The sequence below is a fragment of the Psittacula echo genome, assembly GCF_963264785.1.
Source record: "Psittacula echo genome assembly, chromosome: 3".
Taxonomy (NCBI): domain Eukaryota; kingdom Metazoa; phylum Chordata; class Aves; order Psittaciformes; family Psittacidae; genus Psittacula; species Psittacula echo.
The window spans coordinates 97,475,695-97,494,210 of record NC_137736.1 but is presented as its reverse complement, the minus strand read 5'-3'; the positions used below and the strand labels follow the sequence as shown (position 1 = coordinate 97,494,210).

At 43.0% G+C, this 18,516-nt stretch overlaps 1 protein-coding gene across 5 annotated transcripts in view; it reads left to right on the top strand.

Moving 5' to 3' along the window:
• The window catches only part of NUFIP1 (nuclear FMR1 interacting protein 1), a 35,216-nt gene extending 17,047 nt beyond the window's left edge, over positions 1 to 18,169 (top strand). For 2 of the 5 annotated variants that reach the window (XR_013956496.1, XR_013956498.1), the window contains 4 exons: positions 2,468 to 2,596; positions 4,312 to 4,544; positions 6,786 to 14,800; positions 17,733 to 18,108. Coding sequence is in view for 2 of the 5 variants with exons in the window: in XM_080614414.1 (XP_080470540.1) it covers positions 2,468 to 2,596; positions 4,312 to 4,544; positions 6,786 to 7,110; positions 18,119 to 18,141 (710 nt within the window). In the remaining 3 variants the exon portion in view is untranslated. The other 3 variants (XM_080614414.1, XM_080614413.1, XR_013956497.1) reach the window with 2 other exon arrangements.
• Positions 18,170 to 18,516: the final 347 nt, after the last annotated feature.

Below are 18,516 nucleotides of genomic sequence, written 5' to 3'. Positions count from 1 at the left end.
AAGAATGTGAAAACAAATGGATTCCTTGTACGAGTCAAGTGAATTACTTAAAATGTCAGCATTTTTCTTTTAATTCTGTTTTTTTGCTGTATTATTACTCTTGATACTCTCCGTATGTGTGTGTTCTTTGAAATATTGCTGCTTAGTTTTTTTTGGTGAGCATGTCTTGTTTCCACATGCTGGCAGCAATATAAACTCCAGATATAACTATTTATAATATAGTCAGCAGTGATGCAGTACTCGTAGAATATGGCATGTAAGCTGACTTATACTCCAGCTATTTTTAGCAACAAGGCTAGAATGCATTCCCTGGAAAGATGTCTGATGCAGAGTTTTTCTTCTTGAAAACATAATCTTCAATTAATGGAACAAGAACTCAGCATCTCTATGCAGTTTGTTTATTCCACTGATCTCTGCATGTTGGGAAAATTAAGTATGCTTAAATATAATTATATTTCCCCACAGCATCTGTGTTTCACTTTATCTTAAAAAGTCTAATTATACCAAAGTACAGCTAGTAACTGCTGTTGTAATAGGTAGAAAAGGAACGGGGTACTTGCTTATGCATTATTAAAGCCAGGTGCTGTCTTTATTCTACCCAGATAATAACAAACACTGTGTTAAGTAGAACTTAAGAAAAATCATACAACTGAAATCTATGATTTTCCAGTATGGGTGTTCAGACCTTCCTAACAGCAGCAGCCCTTCCTCTAGAGGGAATGTGTTTTTTTTGTATAATGCATTCACTGAAGTTCTGCTTAGTGGTCTGTTCCTTCAAAGATAAGAAATTGAATGGGAGGTGACAAAACAATTATTTTTTCCTCTTGATTTATACAGGAGCAAGGTAAGATGATGGACCTGTCAGGTATAAAATTGAGGTGTGTACTGACCAGAAACAGTTAGTTATATTCAGTAGTACATAACAGTTCCTCCAAATGTGTTACTCTCAAAGAGAAAATATATTGCGGTAAATATGTTTTCCTAATTTGCTAAAAACCAAATTAAAAGTAATTCATTAAACTTTAATAAGAAGGCACCCAACCACACTATGCACTCAGCATTTTGGATGAGCTAGGAAAAAAGACAGAAAAAAATCAGAATAATTTGCAGTAAATGCTATTTTTATAATCGCTTAAGTATATGCAGGTGCTATGTATTCTCCCTTAGAAAAAGCCACTGTGTTCAGCATGAGCTTCCAATGCAAATTGGCATGATTATTAAATTGGTGAGAATCAACCTTCCTCAAAAAGAGCTCAAAGTTGAAAGAGAGAGGTTAAGTAGTTGAGATAAACACACACCTATTTATGTAAAAGTTGTTTTACCCAAAAGCATGAGCTCCAATGAAGCAAATTGTAAATTGTTAACGGTACATTAGAAGAACATAGAGAAATATTTGTGATTTCAAAATTAAGATCTCAGAAGTCTGTATTTCAGTAAAACCTTTTTAAGAAGTGTGAGGCAGCTTTCCTATGGGGCAGGCTTAGACAGAGAGGGGATGGGAGAAGGCACAACTCTGTGAAAATAAGATTGCAATCAGTCTTTCCCTAGAAGTTTCAACAAGCTGGTTTGTCAAACTATTTCTAGTAGTTTTGTGTGTGTGTGTGTATGAAATTTATATACAAGTGTATTAGTGAAAAGCATTTCCTAGTTTTCCTGCTAATTCTAGCACTGCTCATCCTAGAGTCTTTCCAAGATTTTAGTGCATATAGATCTTTTGCTTCAAATTAAAGCTATCACAGTTTTGCATGTTTATTTTTAGGAATCTTTTTCTATTTGGGCTCTGTTTTCCTAGTATCCTCAATTTTAGCATTTTTGGTTACTTGCCTCCTATCTTTCTGACATTCTTTTTCTGGGTAGTTTGAGACTGTAATACCTCTCTTCTACATGTCTGTAATGCTCTGCAGGGATTGAAGTATCAAATGTTCTGAAGTACAGCTGAAATTTGATCATTTGATTTGTAACCTTGGTTCTCAATGTCCCTTATGAACTCTTATACTATCAAAAAATTGCTTTGCTATTCAATTCTCACTCTGAATGAGCCTAATTCTCCCTCGACTGGCTTGTGAATCATTCTCCCCCACCCCTCGCCTCCACAGGACTAAATCCAATAAGACTTCAAAACATATTATGATATCTTCTCTCTCTCTCTTTACCTACACTTGATACTAAAACCCTGTAATTATGTTTGGTATGTGAAGAAAGAACTAGAAAGCCCAAGCTCTTGTTCAGGAAACTTTTTGCTACTGTAGTTTTGCTGGCAGGACTGTAAACCAGCAGGGAGATGACTTTGCTACCGAGTATCTGTAGAGGGTAGGCAAATGTGGGTTTTTCCTGTCAGTCCATGGTGTTGAACAGTGGTGCCCAATGTCACGCTTCTGTAGCAGTGAGATAGGGATTCACCTGCAGGGGTGGCTGTTGGCATGCAAGGGTACTGAAAAAACCCTTCTTGCCTTTTCTTTCCTTGCAGAATCCGACAAGGATGAAGCAGCAGCTGAAGATGGGAGGCTGGGTTTGACTGTTGTTCCCAAGCAGGTCACCTCTGCTCTGAGTTCCTTGTCAGCCAACTATGGCAGCGCATCTGACAGTGAGTCTGAAGGTATGTAGAAGCACATCTCTTTTTCCCTTTCTGCCTTATGTCACTGTGCTGATGCAGACTGCAAGCAGTGATAAAACCTGATCACAAATTACTCTTCTTTGGTGAGGCTTCACCTCTCCTGTATTTATTTCGTCCTTTGTCAACTCTCATCTCATTGTCCAGCCCATGTGTATTCACAAATACATCACTTATGAATGCAGTAGCCCAGTGGTAGCTCTTTATGGCTATGTCTCCAACTGCTGAAAGCAGAACCTATATAGTACTTACAATTTCTTGAGGAAAAGCTTTTAAGAGAAATCAAGGGTGTTGCAGAAGAAAATACAACGTATAAGCTGTGGCTTCCATTTAGCAAAGATGTTAAAGTAATGGCAGTTCAGCAGCTATACCTCCAAAATATTTGGCTATGGAAATGCCTTTAGATTTCTGGCCTGTCTACCAGCTCTGAATGAGCTGTTTTGTATCTGCTGATTTTTAGGCTTGTATGACTAAAAAGTGAAGCTCGTTAAAGGTTATGCATGGGGATATTGTTGCAGTCTGGGTACAGACCCTTTCCAGGTTACTTTCAGTGACAGCTCATACTAGTACTGGTATAAGCCATGCATAAAGACGGGTTGGGAGGAGTAAAAGGTTATGCCATTATTCTGCTCCTCTTGTTTCCCCCTTGCTCCCTCCTCCCAGTTTTGAGCACTAATGAGGGTTACTTGTTCCTAGTACGGTGATAACTCCCAGTCTCAGAGAAGCACCTGGACATAACACAGCATTTGTGCAGACATGGCATGGGAAGGCCTTTTCTACTTGGCCTGTATCACATCTCATGCCCCCATTCCCCAGCCCTACAGCATACTTCAGAAAGCCTCAGAGTTTACTGAAAGACTGGATGGGTTTTTTCCCTCCTCTTTGCTTGCCTTTTCTCAGCAGCATGTGTTGGGTTAAAGAGGGAGTATAAAATGCCTTTGGTTAGTAATTGATGAGTAATTGAATTTCCTGAGCCTTTTTTCCCCTTAGTTGGGAAAAGAAAAAAGAAACCTGTCCTCAGTCTCACTTCAAATGCTGTTTGAATAGTGCCAGGAAAAAGCTGTTATGCTCACCCTGTGAACAAATTTCCATGTCCTTAAGGGCTTTTTCCATAGAAAGCTGCTGAGTGTTGCAGTAAGACGTGAACTCTCTAGTACTCGAATTTTGTGCTTCTCCTGAATGTATGCATCAGTGTACGGTATGGAACTGCTGCTGCTCCTTGATTTTGCTGGTAGTTACTATGCTTTATGTGCCCTAGATGGCTTACCTGAAGTTACACAGAGTATCTAGCAGGCAGAGAATTTAACTTGGGCATTCTCTGCCCTAACTGTATCATGGTTTTCTCAGCAGCCAAATTTATGGCAAGCTATTTTGTCAAGCAGGAGCAATGTACTTTTTAAGTGATAAGCAGGCAGAGGTTGGAAAATCTCATTCAGCTCTTACTACTTCTGTTTTTCTTTTTGTATTGCAGAATATAAATATCTTATTTTCTTTCCTGTGAATGGTTAGAGATTATTCTTTGTATTTTAAAAGGAACTCCAAACCAAACAAAACCCTCCCTTCCCTCAAGTAAACCTTGAACATCTTCACATCAGGTTATGTGAGCAAGAATAGTGCGAACTAACTGCCAGTGCATGGGGATAAAATGATGTTAAAAAGGCTTTTAAGTTTGAGATGAAAGTGTGTTCTTTTTCTTTAAGAAATCCCTGTCAAGACTGCAACAAAAACTGAAAAAAACCAGCCTGCGCTCAAAAATACACCTCAAACTGCTTCTGTTCCTTGGAGCCGAAACCCGAAGCAAAAACGTCCAGAATATGCAGGCACGATGTTGAAAAGCTCAAATTCAAATGCACGTCCCCCCAGAGGGCCTGATAACTGGGGCAAGAAAACATTACCTCTCCTTCCGAAGCGCCGTCCAACTCTGCTGGAAATGGTAACAGTCTTAGTACTGAAATAATGCCTCCTTGTACCAGAACAGCGCTATATGTGAGCAGTTCTCCTCTTCCCTCTTGGAAGTTAGAGCAGTTTGTTAGCAAAGGTCCTATCATAAGAACAGCAGAGTGAGCATTTCACTTGGAGAAGGTGTAGACGCTTAAATACACGGGTAGAAGTACCCTGGTGAGCAGAAGATAACAACTTAAACATGTGCCTAAAATGAGCTGCACAAAGGACAAAACCTTTGTTCCTCCTTCTCCCCTATCCAATAGGTTTTGTTTGCAAGTGATCCCATCAGCTTTATTCTGATCTTTCTCCCTTTGCTCCCGACTTTGCTGTTCAGCTGCCTTCCTCTGATCAAGGAGCACATAACTTTTTCAAATGCAGTCAATAAGATCTTCCTGATTAGGGTGTTGGTGTCTTAAACTGTAGAGTGGTGTTGAGCTGCAACCTGCATGTGCATGAGGTAGGCATGTTTACATCAATCTGAAGAAGTGACAGCACTGCTACCTTGAAGAGCTTGTTGGTGTCTCAGAAGGTTAAGAAGAGGTTTGCAGTCTGAGGTGTTATGATTCTGTTTTTGGTAATGGTTCAGAGCATCCTATTTGGAAGCTTGGTGGGTTTCTTTGAAGCTTTTATTGCTTTTAGGACTTGGAAGCAGTATCAGATAGTAGGCTACCCTTGTGATTTTGTGAACAGCCTGCATAAAGCTCCCCTATCAAGGGAAAACTTGCTCTGGGCAGAACACAGTGGAAAGCAGGGTGCCACTGACATCAGGGCTCTGAAACAGCACAGGATGTTTAGGCAAGAGATACCTGATAAGGCAAATCCCAAGCTGCAGATGCGGGGGAAGTCCCTTGATCATCCTTTTAGCACATAGTACTGTTTGCTGCCAAGAATTAAAGCTTCTAGTGACTGAAAAGGAAATGTTTGCCCTTTGTGTAGCTCCCTAAGCATGCAGTTGTCTTTATCTCTTGCTCTTCAAAGTTGTTGGTGATCAAAGCAAAAGAGGACTCTGAAATAAAATCAGATGAAGTCCCACAAGCTGAGAGAAGCTGGCGGAACTTTGGAAGCCTGAACTGTAGCTTGCCAGTATAGTTCATTTTAAAAACTGTATTTTGGTATGTGGGTTTTTTTATCTTTTAATGTTGCTCAAAAGTGTAGTGAAAGGATGTGTACTGTGGCTATGAATCACAGAGGAGTGCCTGAGATTCACAGGTAGGCTGCCACTGTCAGAAATGGTCGTTGTGTAAAAACATTGAGGAAGCAAGGTTGAAATTTTACAGTGAGTCCTTGCTGAGAATTCATCCAAAAAGTGAGGAAGTAGAATTGCTACGAAAAGGATGTTGTGTCAGTGAAATTACACTTTTATTCTCCTACCTCCCCTTTTTGCTATAAAAGAGTGGGTAGGAGAACAGCTGCAGATGTCTATTGCAGTCATTCAGCAGTGGGCTTGGGCACTACTAAAGCGTGCTTTTTGTAGCTGTGCAAACAGTAATGTGTGTTTAGCCATTCTGTATGCTGATAAGATAGAAGGCTTGCAAAGCATCACTCCACAGATGTGGGCACGTAAGTGGCTTTTGTCCTTTTCAGTGGTACAGCCGTGTGCCAGTACCATAGTGAGTCATGGCTATTATGAGCCTCTATCACTAGAAATGGTGTTTGACCACTAACCTGTGCTGGTGCCCAGAAGAGCAACTCCCTCTCTGCTGCCTTTTCTCTGAATGCCTGGTCCCACCTCTTTTTCTCTGCTATGCTGGGCCTTTTGCTGACCCTGTTCAGTTTTTGACACACATGACCCTAAAAAAAACCCTAAACAAAGAACAAAAGAACCCCAGAACACCCACTACTTGCTGCTAATTGTCAGGCTCATTTTACTCCTGGCTGGTGAGTTGAACTGATGCAATAAGAGGTCTGATCTCCCCTTAGCCAAGGGGACAGCAAGCCCTTAGGCTGCCCAGCCGAGCAAGCTGTGTGGTAGTGCTGTCAAACACACTCACTGGCTCTGCCAAAGCCTCAGTCAGTGGGAAAACACCAAATGTGGGATTATGTGGCTTTTCTGTGCTATGTCTGGTAAGGTAGTCTCCTGCCCTGTGTATCCAGGACAGGATTCCTGTGAGAAAGCCAACTATTCTAGTTCAGAGATGTTCAAAATTACCGACTAGAGCTGTACATCTTCCTAGGCTTGTATCAGAGCAACAGAGGGAAATGTACATCATCATCTTTTCTTTCTTTCCAGTTACTGGCCCAGGACATCCGGCATGAAAGGAATGTGATTTTGCAGTGTGTTCGATACCTCATCCAGAATAATGTGTTTGGACTTCATTTTAAAACAGAACCACAAGCTGAAACAGAGACTGAACAGCACTCTACAACAGCTACGGCAGAGTCTTTGGCAGACAAACTCAATGAATCTAGTTGTTCTTGTAGCTCTGACCTTCAGTTAGCAGGAGGAAGAGAAGATGCATTATTAATAGCCCAGGGTGAGAAAGCACCCGAGGATCAGACTTCGCAGATGGCTCACTTGGCAGATGAGGACACGTGGGAAACCCCATCAATTCAGTGTGAGCAAGTACTGTAGATGATGTCTATTGTGGATGGTAAAGCAGAGGCTCATGTTTTCTACCTGACTGATGCTTCTTGAAAAACATCAGTATAACAAAATGATCATTAAATTACACACTGAGAACTGTTAAAACCACTTTTCTGATCTGTTCTGCCTGAGGTAGCCATTTCCTTGTGAAAACATCATTTGCTTTGAGTAGTTGCATTTCCTTGTGGCAGAAAGGTAGCAGTGGCACAGAGCAGGACCTTGCCTAGAGTAGGTGCAGATCCCCACTTTTGAGCTTCAGAGCTCTGAATGTTTCACCTGTTTAGGAAGCATGTGTCAGTCCATCACCAGAGCCAAGTAATACTGTGGTAGGGTGGATCTTCCTCGTGTGAAATTGTGGTCTGGTGTGGTGTGTCTGCGAGGAACTTGAGTGTCCAGAATTATTTCAGTGTCCTTCTGAAATTTTAAGTCATTGCACATTTTGTTTTTCCCAGCTGCTATTGATGCAATATATCCAATATAAATGCAATATATCCAGTATACAGTGAAGAAATTAAGTGGAAGATAGAGCTGACCTGGCTCTAAAAGCAGTGCTTGCAGTAGGAGTCTCTTCCTGTCTGAACCAACTTAACCAAGCAGAGAAATGGAAATGAGGGTGCAGACTGATGCAAGAAGCATTTTTTAATAAATAAATAAAGATGTGACTGATAACTGCTTGCATCAGTGCTAAGGTTGCTGGTTGACCTCAGGTACCCAATATTAAGCCTTAACTGCTGTTACAGTCATTGCCTGATGAATCTAACTCTTGAAGCAAAATCTTAGTATTAAGAATATTATTAAAGTTCAGAAAGTTTACCAGGAGTTACTGGTTTGACCTTTTTTAATGTGCATTGAGAGATTATTAGTTGGCCTCCTGGAAGAATGTCTTCCTTGGTGCATTATTATGGTGCTCCTACAACATTCAGTGATCTGTTCTGTTTTTCATAGATCTGTGTGTACATCCATAGTGTTGTGAACACTAAAAGCATCAGCCAAGGTTTAGAAAGAAGTTTAGCCTTTTGATTACATTGTGCATTTGTTTGTCAGAATGCTTCTTGTCAAGGGCAGGTGTTAGTTTGTCACATTGACACTGAAAACATCCCACGAAAATAATCTGTTACCAAAACCTCCACTTCAGAGTCTGTTCTTTGTCTTTTAGTCATGGTTAAATTTGGGACATGGTTAAATCTCAGGGACTGCTTTTATTTTATCTTATTTTTGTTCTTTGATGGAAGTCCAGCTTTCCATTTCACCATCTAAAATGGGGAGACTCACATGGTTTGTCTTTTTTTTTGCCTAATAACTAATTTCTTTCCTCTACTTCTTAACTTGTGCCATGCATCTCATTTGTGGTGCACAGAAAACAAGAAATAGTTGAAAATTCTGTCCCACTGCTTTGCTATTTATAGCTAAGACTGCATATTGTGTTTGTAATTCACTATCTAAATTTATGGTATTATATAAATATCAACACCCTTGTAGAAGTTGTGTGTCTCAAGAATACATGTGCAGAATAGAAGCAGTAATCATAAACATTTATATTTTCAAGGCAAATGATTCATTCTTCCCATAATGATCCCACGAGCCATCTCAATCTCACTGGCTTGCTTATGGCTCTTACAGTTTTACCCTGATGAAAATACCAGCAAGGGACTTTAAGCCACAGAGATCTGGCACTTGGGCAGAACCTGATTTCAGAGTGGAGTGGTACTGGTGCTGTTGAAAGCATGGGTAACAGCTGCAGGAAAAGAAATGGATGTCTTAGGATTGCTACTAAATTGCACTTTAAACACCCCTTAACATGCTTCTGTCCTTATCAAGTTGATGGCAGAGCTTTCTTTGACTGTACACTCTGACCTTCTGTTTAAAAAAAGAAATTAGCCCAAACCCCCTTTAATCTGAATTCTTTATTCTGTTGTCATTATGGATGTAAGAATATTAAACTTTCACAAAAAAAAAAAAAGCTTTATCAGAAGAAAATCTGTTCTGTTTCATGTAGATAGGAAGAAGTAGGTTTCCTTTGAGGGAGAGCTGTACCTTGGCATAAATTGGGAGTTTTAACCTAGGACTTGTTGTATACATGCAGAATTGCTATTGCTGTTCTTGTAGTGAGTTCTGCCAACTCATCGCAGATATGTACAGACATGTGCTGCAGTAATGTTAAACCCTGAATTGCGATCAGGTCAACAAGTGGAAGGTCTTTCCCTTCTTCTTTTCCTTTTCTTTTCCTGTTCTTCCAGACCATGGTCAGACCTCACCTTACCCCCTCCTGCTCTTCAAGAATGTGCTTTCTTAGTACTTTGGATTCATCCTTTGGAAAGGAAAGCTGCCAGAATGACTCTCTCTGGTATGGTCAAATCTATATAGGCTTCTCTGGTCCCTGTGGCTTTCCTGTTCTGGGTGGAGAGGAGTGGGTTTTGTTGACTCCTTTCTAATAAGATGCCTCTCTGTGTAAGGGAAGCCTGTTGCTTCTGACGTGCTGCAGGAGCCAGGGTCTCGATTAAGCCTTGTGTAGCTTTTAACTTTCTCATTGTTTTGGTGTGGGGTGGTAATTTTGTGTTGATTTTGTTTTTTAGGTTGTTTTTTTTTTCCAATGTTATTAGGGAAAAAAATCCTACTTCAGGCTTTGTGACTCACTTCAGATAAAAATATTCCAGTAACAACCTTCACACTCCTTAAATCTTATTTTTATCTTTCTTCTTTTCTAACTTGACTACTGAAAATGTAATTGTGGGTGTCTAGTTTCAATTCAGTACCCTTGGGCTTTGGTGGTGTTCTTGTTTTAAATCCATTTCACCTACTGAGCTAGAACGGTTGGGGGAAATCAGATTTTACTCAATTGTGGTGGTGCAGCTCAGGAAATCTAGATTTTGCTGTGAGCAAAATCACACCTGCTCCTCACATGAGGGTGAGGGAAACAGGTGTGCATTTCTGATCTGTATGGTATCTTGGTCAGTGAGGACTTTTGCAGCTGATTTTACATGTTGATGTTTTGATCCTTGTGTTGAGAGCACAGGAGATGGTGGTTTGATAGAGATGCTGTCCCTGCTGTCAGTGCTCTCATCCTCTGTGTCAGCTCCTTACGGCTGGGTGTCCTTCTCCTTCCCCTTATTCCTGTGACCACTAGCCCAAGTCATGTGGTGCAGTCACTATTCAGGAATAACATTCTACAGTCCTAGCAGATCTTAGATATTTAACTGGTATTGAGCAACAAATAAAAACTCTTCGGGCCAGTTGTTCTGTCAAAGGCAAAAGTCTGGGCTGCAATACTGCATTCCCCAAGCTATCTGGAAGTGGCACTTTGGCATACTGTGGACCTGTGTCATCAAGAAGGGGTAATCTTGAATATCTTTAAAAGCAGCAGGCAATTGGAAAAAGTCCCTGAGGACTGGAAGGAAAGGAAGTATCAGTTCAGGAGGATCTGGGGGACCTACAGGCTCATCAGCTTCACGTTGGCTCCAGGGAAGATGGTGGAGCGGGTGAGTATGGAAACTATCTCCAGACATAGTAAGGACAAGATGGTGATGGGGTTTAGTCTATGTGAATTTAGGAAGGAGAAATGCTTGATCAGCTGGATGGGTCTTCTGTAGTGAGATTACTTCTTTGGTGGCTAACACGAGGGCAGGGGATGTTGCTTATTGTAGCTTTAACAAGGCTTTTGACACTGTCTCTCATAAAATCCTCGTTGGTGAAGTATGGGCTAGGTAGGTGGATGAGGAGGTAGGCTGATCATTAGCTGAGGTGGTGATCAGTCACCAATAGGTTGAGGGAGGTGGTCCTTTCCTCTGATCAGCATTAGTGAGGTGCATCTGTAGTGCTGGGTCCAGTGCTGGGCTGCCCAGTGCAGGAAAGACATGGACATACTGGAGGGAATCCAGTGCAAGGTCACAAAGATGCTGAAGGGACTGGAGCACCTTTGAAACGAGAGGAAGAGAAGGCTTAGGGGGATCTTACCTGTGTGAATAGATACATGATAGGGGAAGTAAGGAAGGTGGAGCCAGGCTTTTCTCAGTGGTGCCCAGGGGCAGGACTTGAGGCAAGGAACACAAATCAAAATACAGGAAATTTATTTGAAATATAGGAAGAAATATAGGAAGAAACATTTTAACTGTGAGGTGTCAAACACTGGCACAGGTTGCCCTGAGAGGCTGTGGCATCTCCATCCTTGGGGTATTCAGAACCCAGCAGGACACAGCCCTGAGTAGCCTGCTCATGAGCAAGAGTTGGGCTGGGTGATTTCCAGAGGTGCCCGCCAGCCTCAGCAGCACTGGGACACCGTGAGCTGAAGGGAATGTGCTGCTTGAAATCATTTCTTGGTGTAAGACACTTGCTTTGGAAGCTCTGCTCCTACCGAAATGACAGAGCAGGCCATCCCCACAGGTTGCCCTGCCCACACAAGGCTGACAGGCTGCTTTCAGAGCTGAAGAGAAGGTCCAGACTCAGCTTCCATGACAACAGACACTACTCCATGGCCTACATTTGTCCACAGTGTTTGCCTTTGTGCAACCTTGGACTTAGCTCCTTGTATCAGTTTACAGAGGGGGATGCTAAATCCATTGCTTTAACTGTCACTGAGATACAATTTGAGATGGATGAATGAAAAATGCTGTGCAAGTGTTGGGTTTTGCTGTTACTTGGCGAGGTGAAAAAGAGTTGTGGTGTTCTGCATACTCACTGATGCAGTCTGTGAGTGCTCAATACCTGAAAGAAACTCTCACTCTCCCCCTACTTTTCATCACTCTCTGGCTTATGTTGTGTGACTCCCTTCCTAAAATGTCCTCTAATTTCTAAATATAGCCTTCAGGCAGCGGCTCTCGTTTGGTAAGACAGCTTTCTTGGCATAGTACAGTTCATATACAATCTTCATTGTATATGTAAAGGAAGCTGTTTAGACTCTGTATGTATATGCGCTCATATATAAAAGCAATACCAGCTCAGTAAAACAAAGCTTGCACACACACTTCACACAGTCCCTAACTGGTCACAGGAGCAGTTGTTGTTTTGGATGAGGGGAAATACAGCATGGATTTCAGCTGAACATTTTTTCTTTCAGGTTAATTAACTAATATCATCATCATCAAGATGATATGGACAAGAAATTAAAACAAATGCAAATTGAAACAAATGTAATTGCAGGAATACAGGCTGCTTTGCTGAGGGGCTGCATCTTTCACCTGGGAGGCTGGACCTCTGCAAAATTGAATTGAAAAAGAAAGCAAGCCAAAGGATGCTGGAGAGATGCATTGTGATGCTTGGAGCATTCTTGGGCAGGGAGATGTGGGGGTCCAGGTCCTTGGGATGATCCCTTCCTAAGCAAGTGCTTTGGCTGATGTGCCTGCTAATTAAAGCTGTCTGCTTCCTCCTCCTCCTCTGCCTGGGCTGAGGAGTCTGGTCCCTGCTCTCTCATTTGCTGGAGCTGTTAAGTAAATTCAACCTGAATTTGAAAATAGCAGTGGGATTACTTAAGCCACATTTCTGGGCAAGTTTACTGTTGCTAAAACTCCATCCTGCTGTACTTAAATCTAACCCCTCTTCATTTTCATTTGGTTTCTCAGCAGAGAGATTTTTTGACTTGCGAGGGCAAGATGTCAGTGTTGTACCGGGCAGTACTGAAGGGAAGGTGATTGCATCATATAGGGACAAAATGTTATTGCAGCTTCCCAAAAGTGGAGGCTGCTTCACAACCTTTCTATTAAAGCTGATTCATTTTGAATTTCAGTGCCTGTCTTGGTTTTGGTGCTATTAGGTGATATTGTTGACAGAGGATTTTCTCACAAGAGATAATGAAACCTGTCTGCCCTTGCACCAGGGAGAGAAAATGCCAACAACACAGAAAAAAGGTTATTCTTTTGTCCTTTGATTTCACGGCCAGGAGCACACTTTCCACCTCATTTTCAGATGACCCTTTCCAAGAACTTGCTGTCTGTTTGCCTGTGGAAAGGCTACCTAACTTCTGACATGGGAAGTATCTGGGGAATTCCTGGCATAATCAAGCAGCTCATGATTTCGGTGTAAGTGTGGACAATGGTGCTCCATCCTGTGGAGGAGGCGACGACATCAGCCCACTGACACTTCTGGGTCGCAAGGCCAAGGTGACATCCCTGTGACCCACTTTGAATTTACCACTTAATTCATCTTCACCAGCTCTATAAATAATTCAGCCTGAGGCCATTCAATGATGATAAATAGGACAATAAACCTCGTACTGCAGTGAAGGCTACAAAGACAGCAGCGCTTTTTGAGTGTTGCACAGTGACTAGGAAAAGCAGAGAAAACTCACTCAAAGCACTGCACACAAATGTCATTGAGCACAAGTTCATTTGCTGGCTTTGAAGTTTCGTGGAGTAATTCAGCCCTTAAAAGGACTCTGTTTCACATAATGTTGGAGGCTTGATCTAGAAGGTTACTTATGATCCCAAAGTCTTTGCACAAACTAATTTAACCTCATGGGACCAGTGTGAAGATCCTGGTTTATAGCTGGTAAGATCTCCATCTACATCCAATCTGTCTGGTAAAACCTGAAGGCTGTAGGTGGGAAGGTCGTAGCTTTCTCCATTAAGCCTTGTGTTTAGACCACTGTGCAACACCTGTCTCTCAATTAAAAGACATTTTCTTTGCACTTGACACCCAACTGACAGTGCTGGGTGTCCTTACAGCCCAGGTGTGAGCCAAAAGCACAGAACAACAGCAATGGCTTCGCAGGGTTGGACTAGGAGCTTGTGCCTGGCTGCTGGTCCTGTTCGTGGCTGATTGCCACCAACACCCCTCGTCTCAAGGCAAATACAACCTGCACTGTCCTCTAGACTACCAAGTGAGCCTTGGAAACAGGAGCGAGCTGCAGGATGCTGGAAAGGGTAGCACATCCCTGGGTTGCCATGAGAGCTCACTTGTGTCTGAGCATGGAAAATAACCAGGTGTGCAGGAGGCTGGGTTTTCTGGCAGTGGAGCAGAGGCACAGCAATTGTCCCTGTGGTTCTGGGGAGATCCGGTTAAAGCTTTCTGGCTCACTAGAGCTGCAGTTGCATTGTCTGAAGAACATCCCACGTGTTACAATTTTCCGCTCCCTGGTGGATTAGGCTCAGAGCCTTAGAGGTTTTATTATATGTGCCTATATTTAGCTTGATTTTTAATGGTCTGCTAGACTGCTCAGTAGTTAGCTAATGAGATCTGGTTCAATAGGTTACTGTGCTACATCCGTGTCCGGTTTGACTTGCAACTGTGAAAAAACACTGCGCTACTCCAGCAGCAGATGTGTCTCCGCTCCTTCCCCTGATCCCATCAAAGAATGGATGGCTCGTGGTCCCAGGGTGGCTCATGGGAATGGCCTGTTTAATTTTATAAGCCTGGGATTTCTGCTTAGGGTCATGGGTGGTGGGGATGTAATCGGAGAAGAGCTGAGATCTGGCACAGATCACTTCTTGCCTGTTAATGACTCCAGGGAATAATGATAGAAAAGGCTTCTCCAGCCTGAGTGTTGTGCTCCCCTGAGAGCTGGGATTGCTGAGTAGCCTGAAATCTGGTCTGCTTCAGCAGGATCGTGGCCACCGCTAAGGGAGGCATAATGGGTCAGGAAGTGGGAGAGAGGAGAAGGAGATGGTTCAGTCTCCATAGCCAGCCAGCCCAGCTCTGATAGATGGCTTTGGGAATGCATTGCTCTATTAAGGGTAAGTAAATGAGAGGGTGCTAGCTTATAAATACTCACAATTTCTTGGGAGAAAAGACCCAAGAGACAGATGGGCAACCAGCCATCAGTTTCTCATCAGAAAGATGCTGTTTAAGCCAGCAGCCAATGACAGCATATAAATATGTGTCTATATCCAGCAGTAAGCACCAAAAGGGTTAACCATAATAAAAACCTAGCTTGTCATTCTGCCTTTTCATTGAGAATCACTGAAGTAGAGATTTTCACTCTGACCAGTGTAGTTGGGCTCCAATCACTTGAAGGTCTCTCTAAATTCAGGCCAGCATCCCCTTGAGACTGCAGTGATGTTTTCTCGTAGCTCTTTCGAATTTGTATTAAAAGTGCTATACCTGAAGCCACTGTGATCAGCTGATGTTTGCCATGTTCCAAATGAGGGAGCAAGGTTGCACCCCACCTGATACTGGTAAAGTGAGACAGTTCTGCTCATGGGCTTTTTTTTTCCTTCATGGTTTTAACTGCACCACCAGAAAAACTTCATTATTGCCTTCAGCTTCATGTAGCAGTAGATCAGAGGAGCATAAATTCAGCAGGCTAACAGGGACAAAGGGTCATGGGAGTAGACCTTGGCAGACAAGATGATGCACAGAGCCTGGTCAGTACCTGGGTAGGTAATATATCACTGCTGCTGCAGAGAGGCCACCCTCTACTGCAGCTGAAATGGAAACCCCTGCAGTAACGGAGGTGGGGTTTCTCAGATGGATCTTGGTGCGGTGAGGTAGATACAAGAGGGGGAATTGTAGGCACTTGCAAGTGCATGGATGTGGAGGCAGTGCCTCTATCTTTTTCACTCAGGTGAGTCTAATCCCAAAAATCGACTCCTGATCTCAACTAGAGATGCTATAAATTCAGTATTAATCTTCAAACAATTTTGTCTCCTCAATGGATAAGCTTTGATCTCCAGCAGTGTAGGACCTTCTCCTCTTTGGGACAGAAAGGCCAAGTATAAGAAGCCAAACCCCTGAAAGAAACCATTACCCTGGTCTTTGTCCTGGACAAGGCAAACACCTCCACTTTGTCTTTTCCGTGGGACATGTGCTCACCCTTCATACGTCTCTAGGGGACAATGTGTGCCCCTTTGAGTACCCTAACCTGGAATTCCTAATAGACCCACTTTGGCTTTCAAAACAAGGATCCCTTTTTTCCCCTGTGAAGGTGATGACCTTATGGTTCCTGCATTTATGGGTTGTAAGAAATGAAGCTGACGGGTGCTCTGTCAGCGCCACTGTAGGTAAGAAGGTCTGATAGGGTGGTGTTGACATAATCTGTAATCAATCACATCATTTGCGAGTGGCTGCGTAGCATTTAGGTCATGGCACCAAAACACTGCCTGAAAAATTTAGCCTTGGGTCTCTCTTGTGTTCCCTCTGCAGCAGTGTCTGCCTGTCTGGCAACCCTGTACCCCTTCTCCACAGGTCTTCAAGTGAGTGCTGGGTCTGGTTTGCAGGTAGGACTCCAGCAGCTCAGGAGATTGCTTGGAGGCCTTCAGCAATGCTGGTGGGGGCTTTTTATCTCATTGAGATATCTACTGGTGCAGAGGCAGGAGCGCAGAGGTCGGAGAGCAGAGCAGATGCCAGCAGGCAGCCAGGAGGGGAAGGGGTTTCAGGGCAGGGTAAGACACTCCTGAGGTAAAACGCACTGAACCTGCGAAGCAATCCTTTAGCTCCAGTGGGACCACAGCAAGATTGCACCAGTACCTTTCTCTAGCAGGTGCTGAGAGCAGAGCTGATTCGAGCTATTGCTGAAAGCTCTGAAAAACTCACCCCTGAGTGCTGAACTAGAAAATTAGCCCTCAGAGCCCAAATCAAAGATGTCTTTGTACGTGGGAAGGAGTCTTGAGAAGACCACAGAGGGGCTGTGGATTTTTCCTTTCCCTCTGTTAACATTGCCCAGTGTGGCAAGCGTTCATTCAAGAGCTGCTGCATGCGGCTTCCTCTCTCCTACTCCCATCAGCACTGCAACTGTGTCCAGCACTGTAGCTTCCCATAATAGCAGCTATAACCAACTTTGTAAGTCAGGCTCTGTAATTATGGGACCCAATATGGAATAACAGGATGAATATATTGGTCAGCAGCCACTCTGTGGAAAACACACAAATACACCAAGGGGCCCCAGTAGGTGCTGAAAACAGCTCATACCAAAATCCTGACCATCCTAACAGGTTGTCTTAGTGGTGATTTGTGCTTTTGCTGTTTCCAAATGTAACTGACAATCAGCTCAATTCTCACCCTCTTCTGTTACCTTCTTGAAGTGTAGTGGCAGCTGCAACCACACATCTCTTTGCAAAAGAGTTTGGAAGTTAAAACAGCAGGCAAGGCTTTGATTTCCCTCGCCATCCTCTACAATGGACCTTTGCAAAAGTGTCCTTATAAAAGGCCCTGATATCCTGCAGAGCGCTGGTGCTGGCGCCTGAGAGCTCAAACTTTGTGCTTTCAGGCTTTTAGTCATTGATAGAGAGATTACACTCTGTTTCTGGATGTGCTCTCTCTTCTGCAGAGAAGTTGTTTGTTGCCATGGATATTGCTTTGTCTTGAGAAACACATAACCAAACTGGATTTAAACAGACCCTTGTGGGTCAATATTTCCATAGGAGCAAATGCACATCTTGAGGCTTCCTAGAGTTATTCTATTTGTCCCTGGTGTAAGGAGCGTGAAGCAGCAGAGCTTCAGCTGGAGAGGTAATGGATGCCCCTTAACTGTAAGAGAAGGTGGAATAAATTTTGTAAGCTATTTTGCCCGAACCCAGAAAGGTGAAGGAACCCCTCTGATCTCAGCAGCCACAAAGCTCAGGTAGAAGTTTCTCTATTGTTTATTCTTGACAATTTGAAACGTCTTTTTCTTGCCAGTCCTAACTTCATTTTTTTTTTTTTTTTTTTTTTTTTTTTAAATAAAAAAAGAAGTGCCTTTCAGTCTGGGGTTTCCAAGACGTGTCGTATTGCAGCTCATAAATGGACTTGTGTGCTGGGCGAACAATAGTCGTTACTGTTCAATGCAGAGATTTGATAAAATTTGCTAATGACTACTGCACAAAATGGGCAGATCAAGTGGAGAGAAGTTTTCAGTTTCTACCCAGGAGCAAAACTCCCACTCCCTGGTTTATGAATTTCATTAGGTGGAACTAATTAAAGGGATGTTTCTTATTACCAAGATGAGAAGCAATCCAAGAGGAGTCCAGGGAGGTTTGTATGCTGCAGCACAATTGCTCTGCTTTCAAATGCTGCGAAAGCATTGCGTCCTATTTAATCTGACATTCCCTGTGTTTGTTTCTCTTCGTGACTCATAGCACAACACTGGCAGCAGGCCTAGGAAGTAGGTTATGGGATCTGGCGTGGGGACACTGGTGGATTGTATTCCAAGTGTTGTGCTTACATTGCACCACCAGCCATGAGAGCATCCAGCAAACTGTGTTCATACTGCCTAGCAAGCTGGTGGCTTCAAAAGTCAGATGAACAGCTGCAGCAGCGGAACAAGGCAGGCTTGACTTAGCACTTAATTTGCCACGTCTATTAGCCCAGCTTGTTTAATATGAAACAATTTTAGCACATGAATAAAAAAAGGCCCTGCAAAACATGCGCTGCTTCTCCTCGGTGTCGTATTCTGGTTTTAAGCAGTAGGTTGATCCCTCCCAGCCTCTCACACGTCCTCTGACAGAGGCACTGCACTGCAGTCATCAGGCTTGCA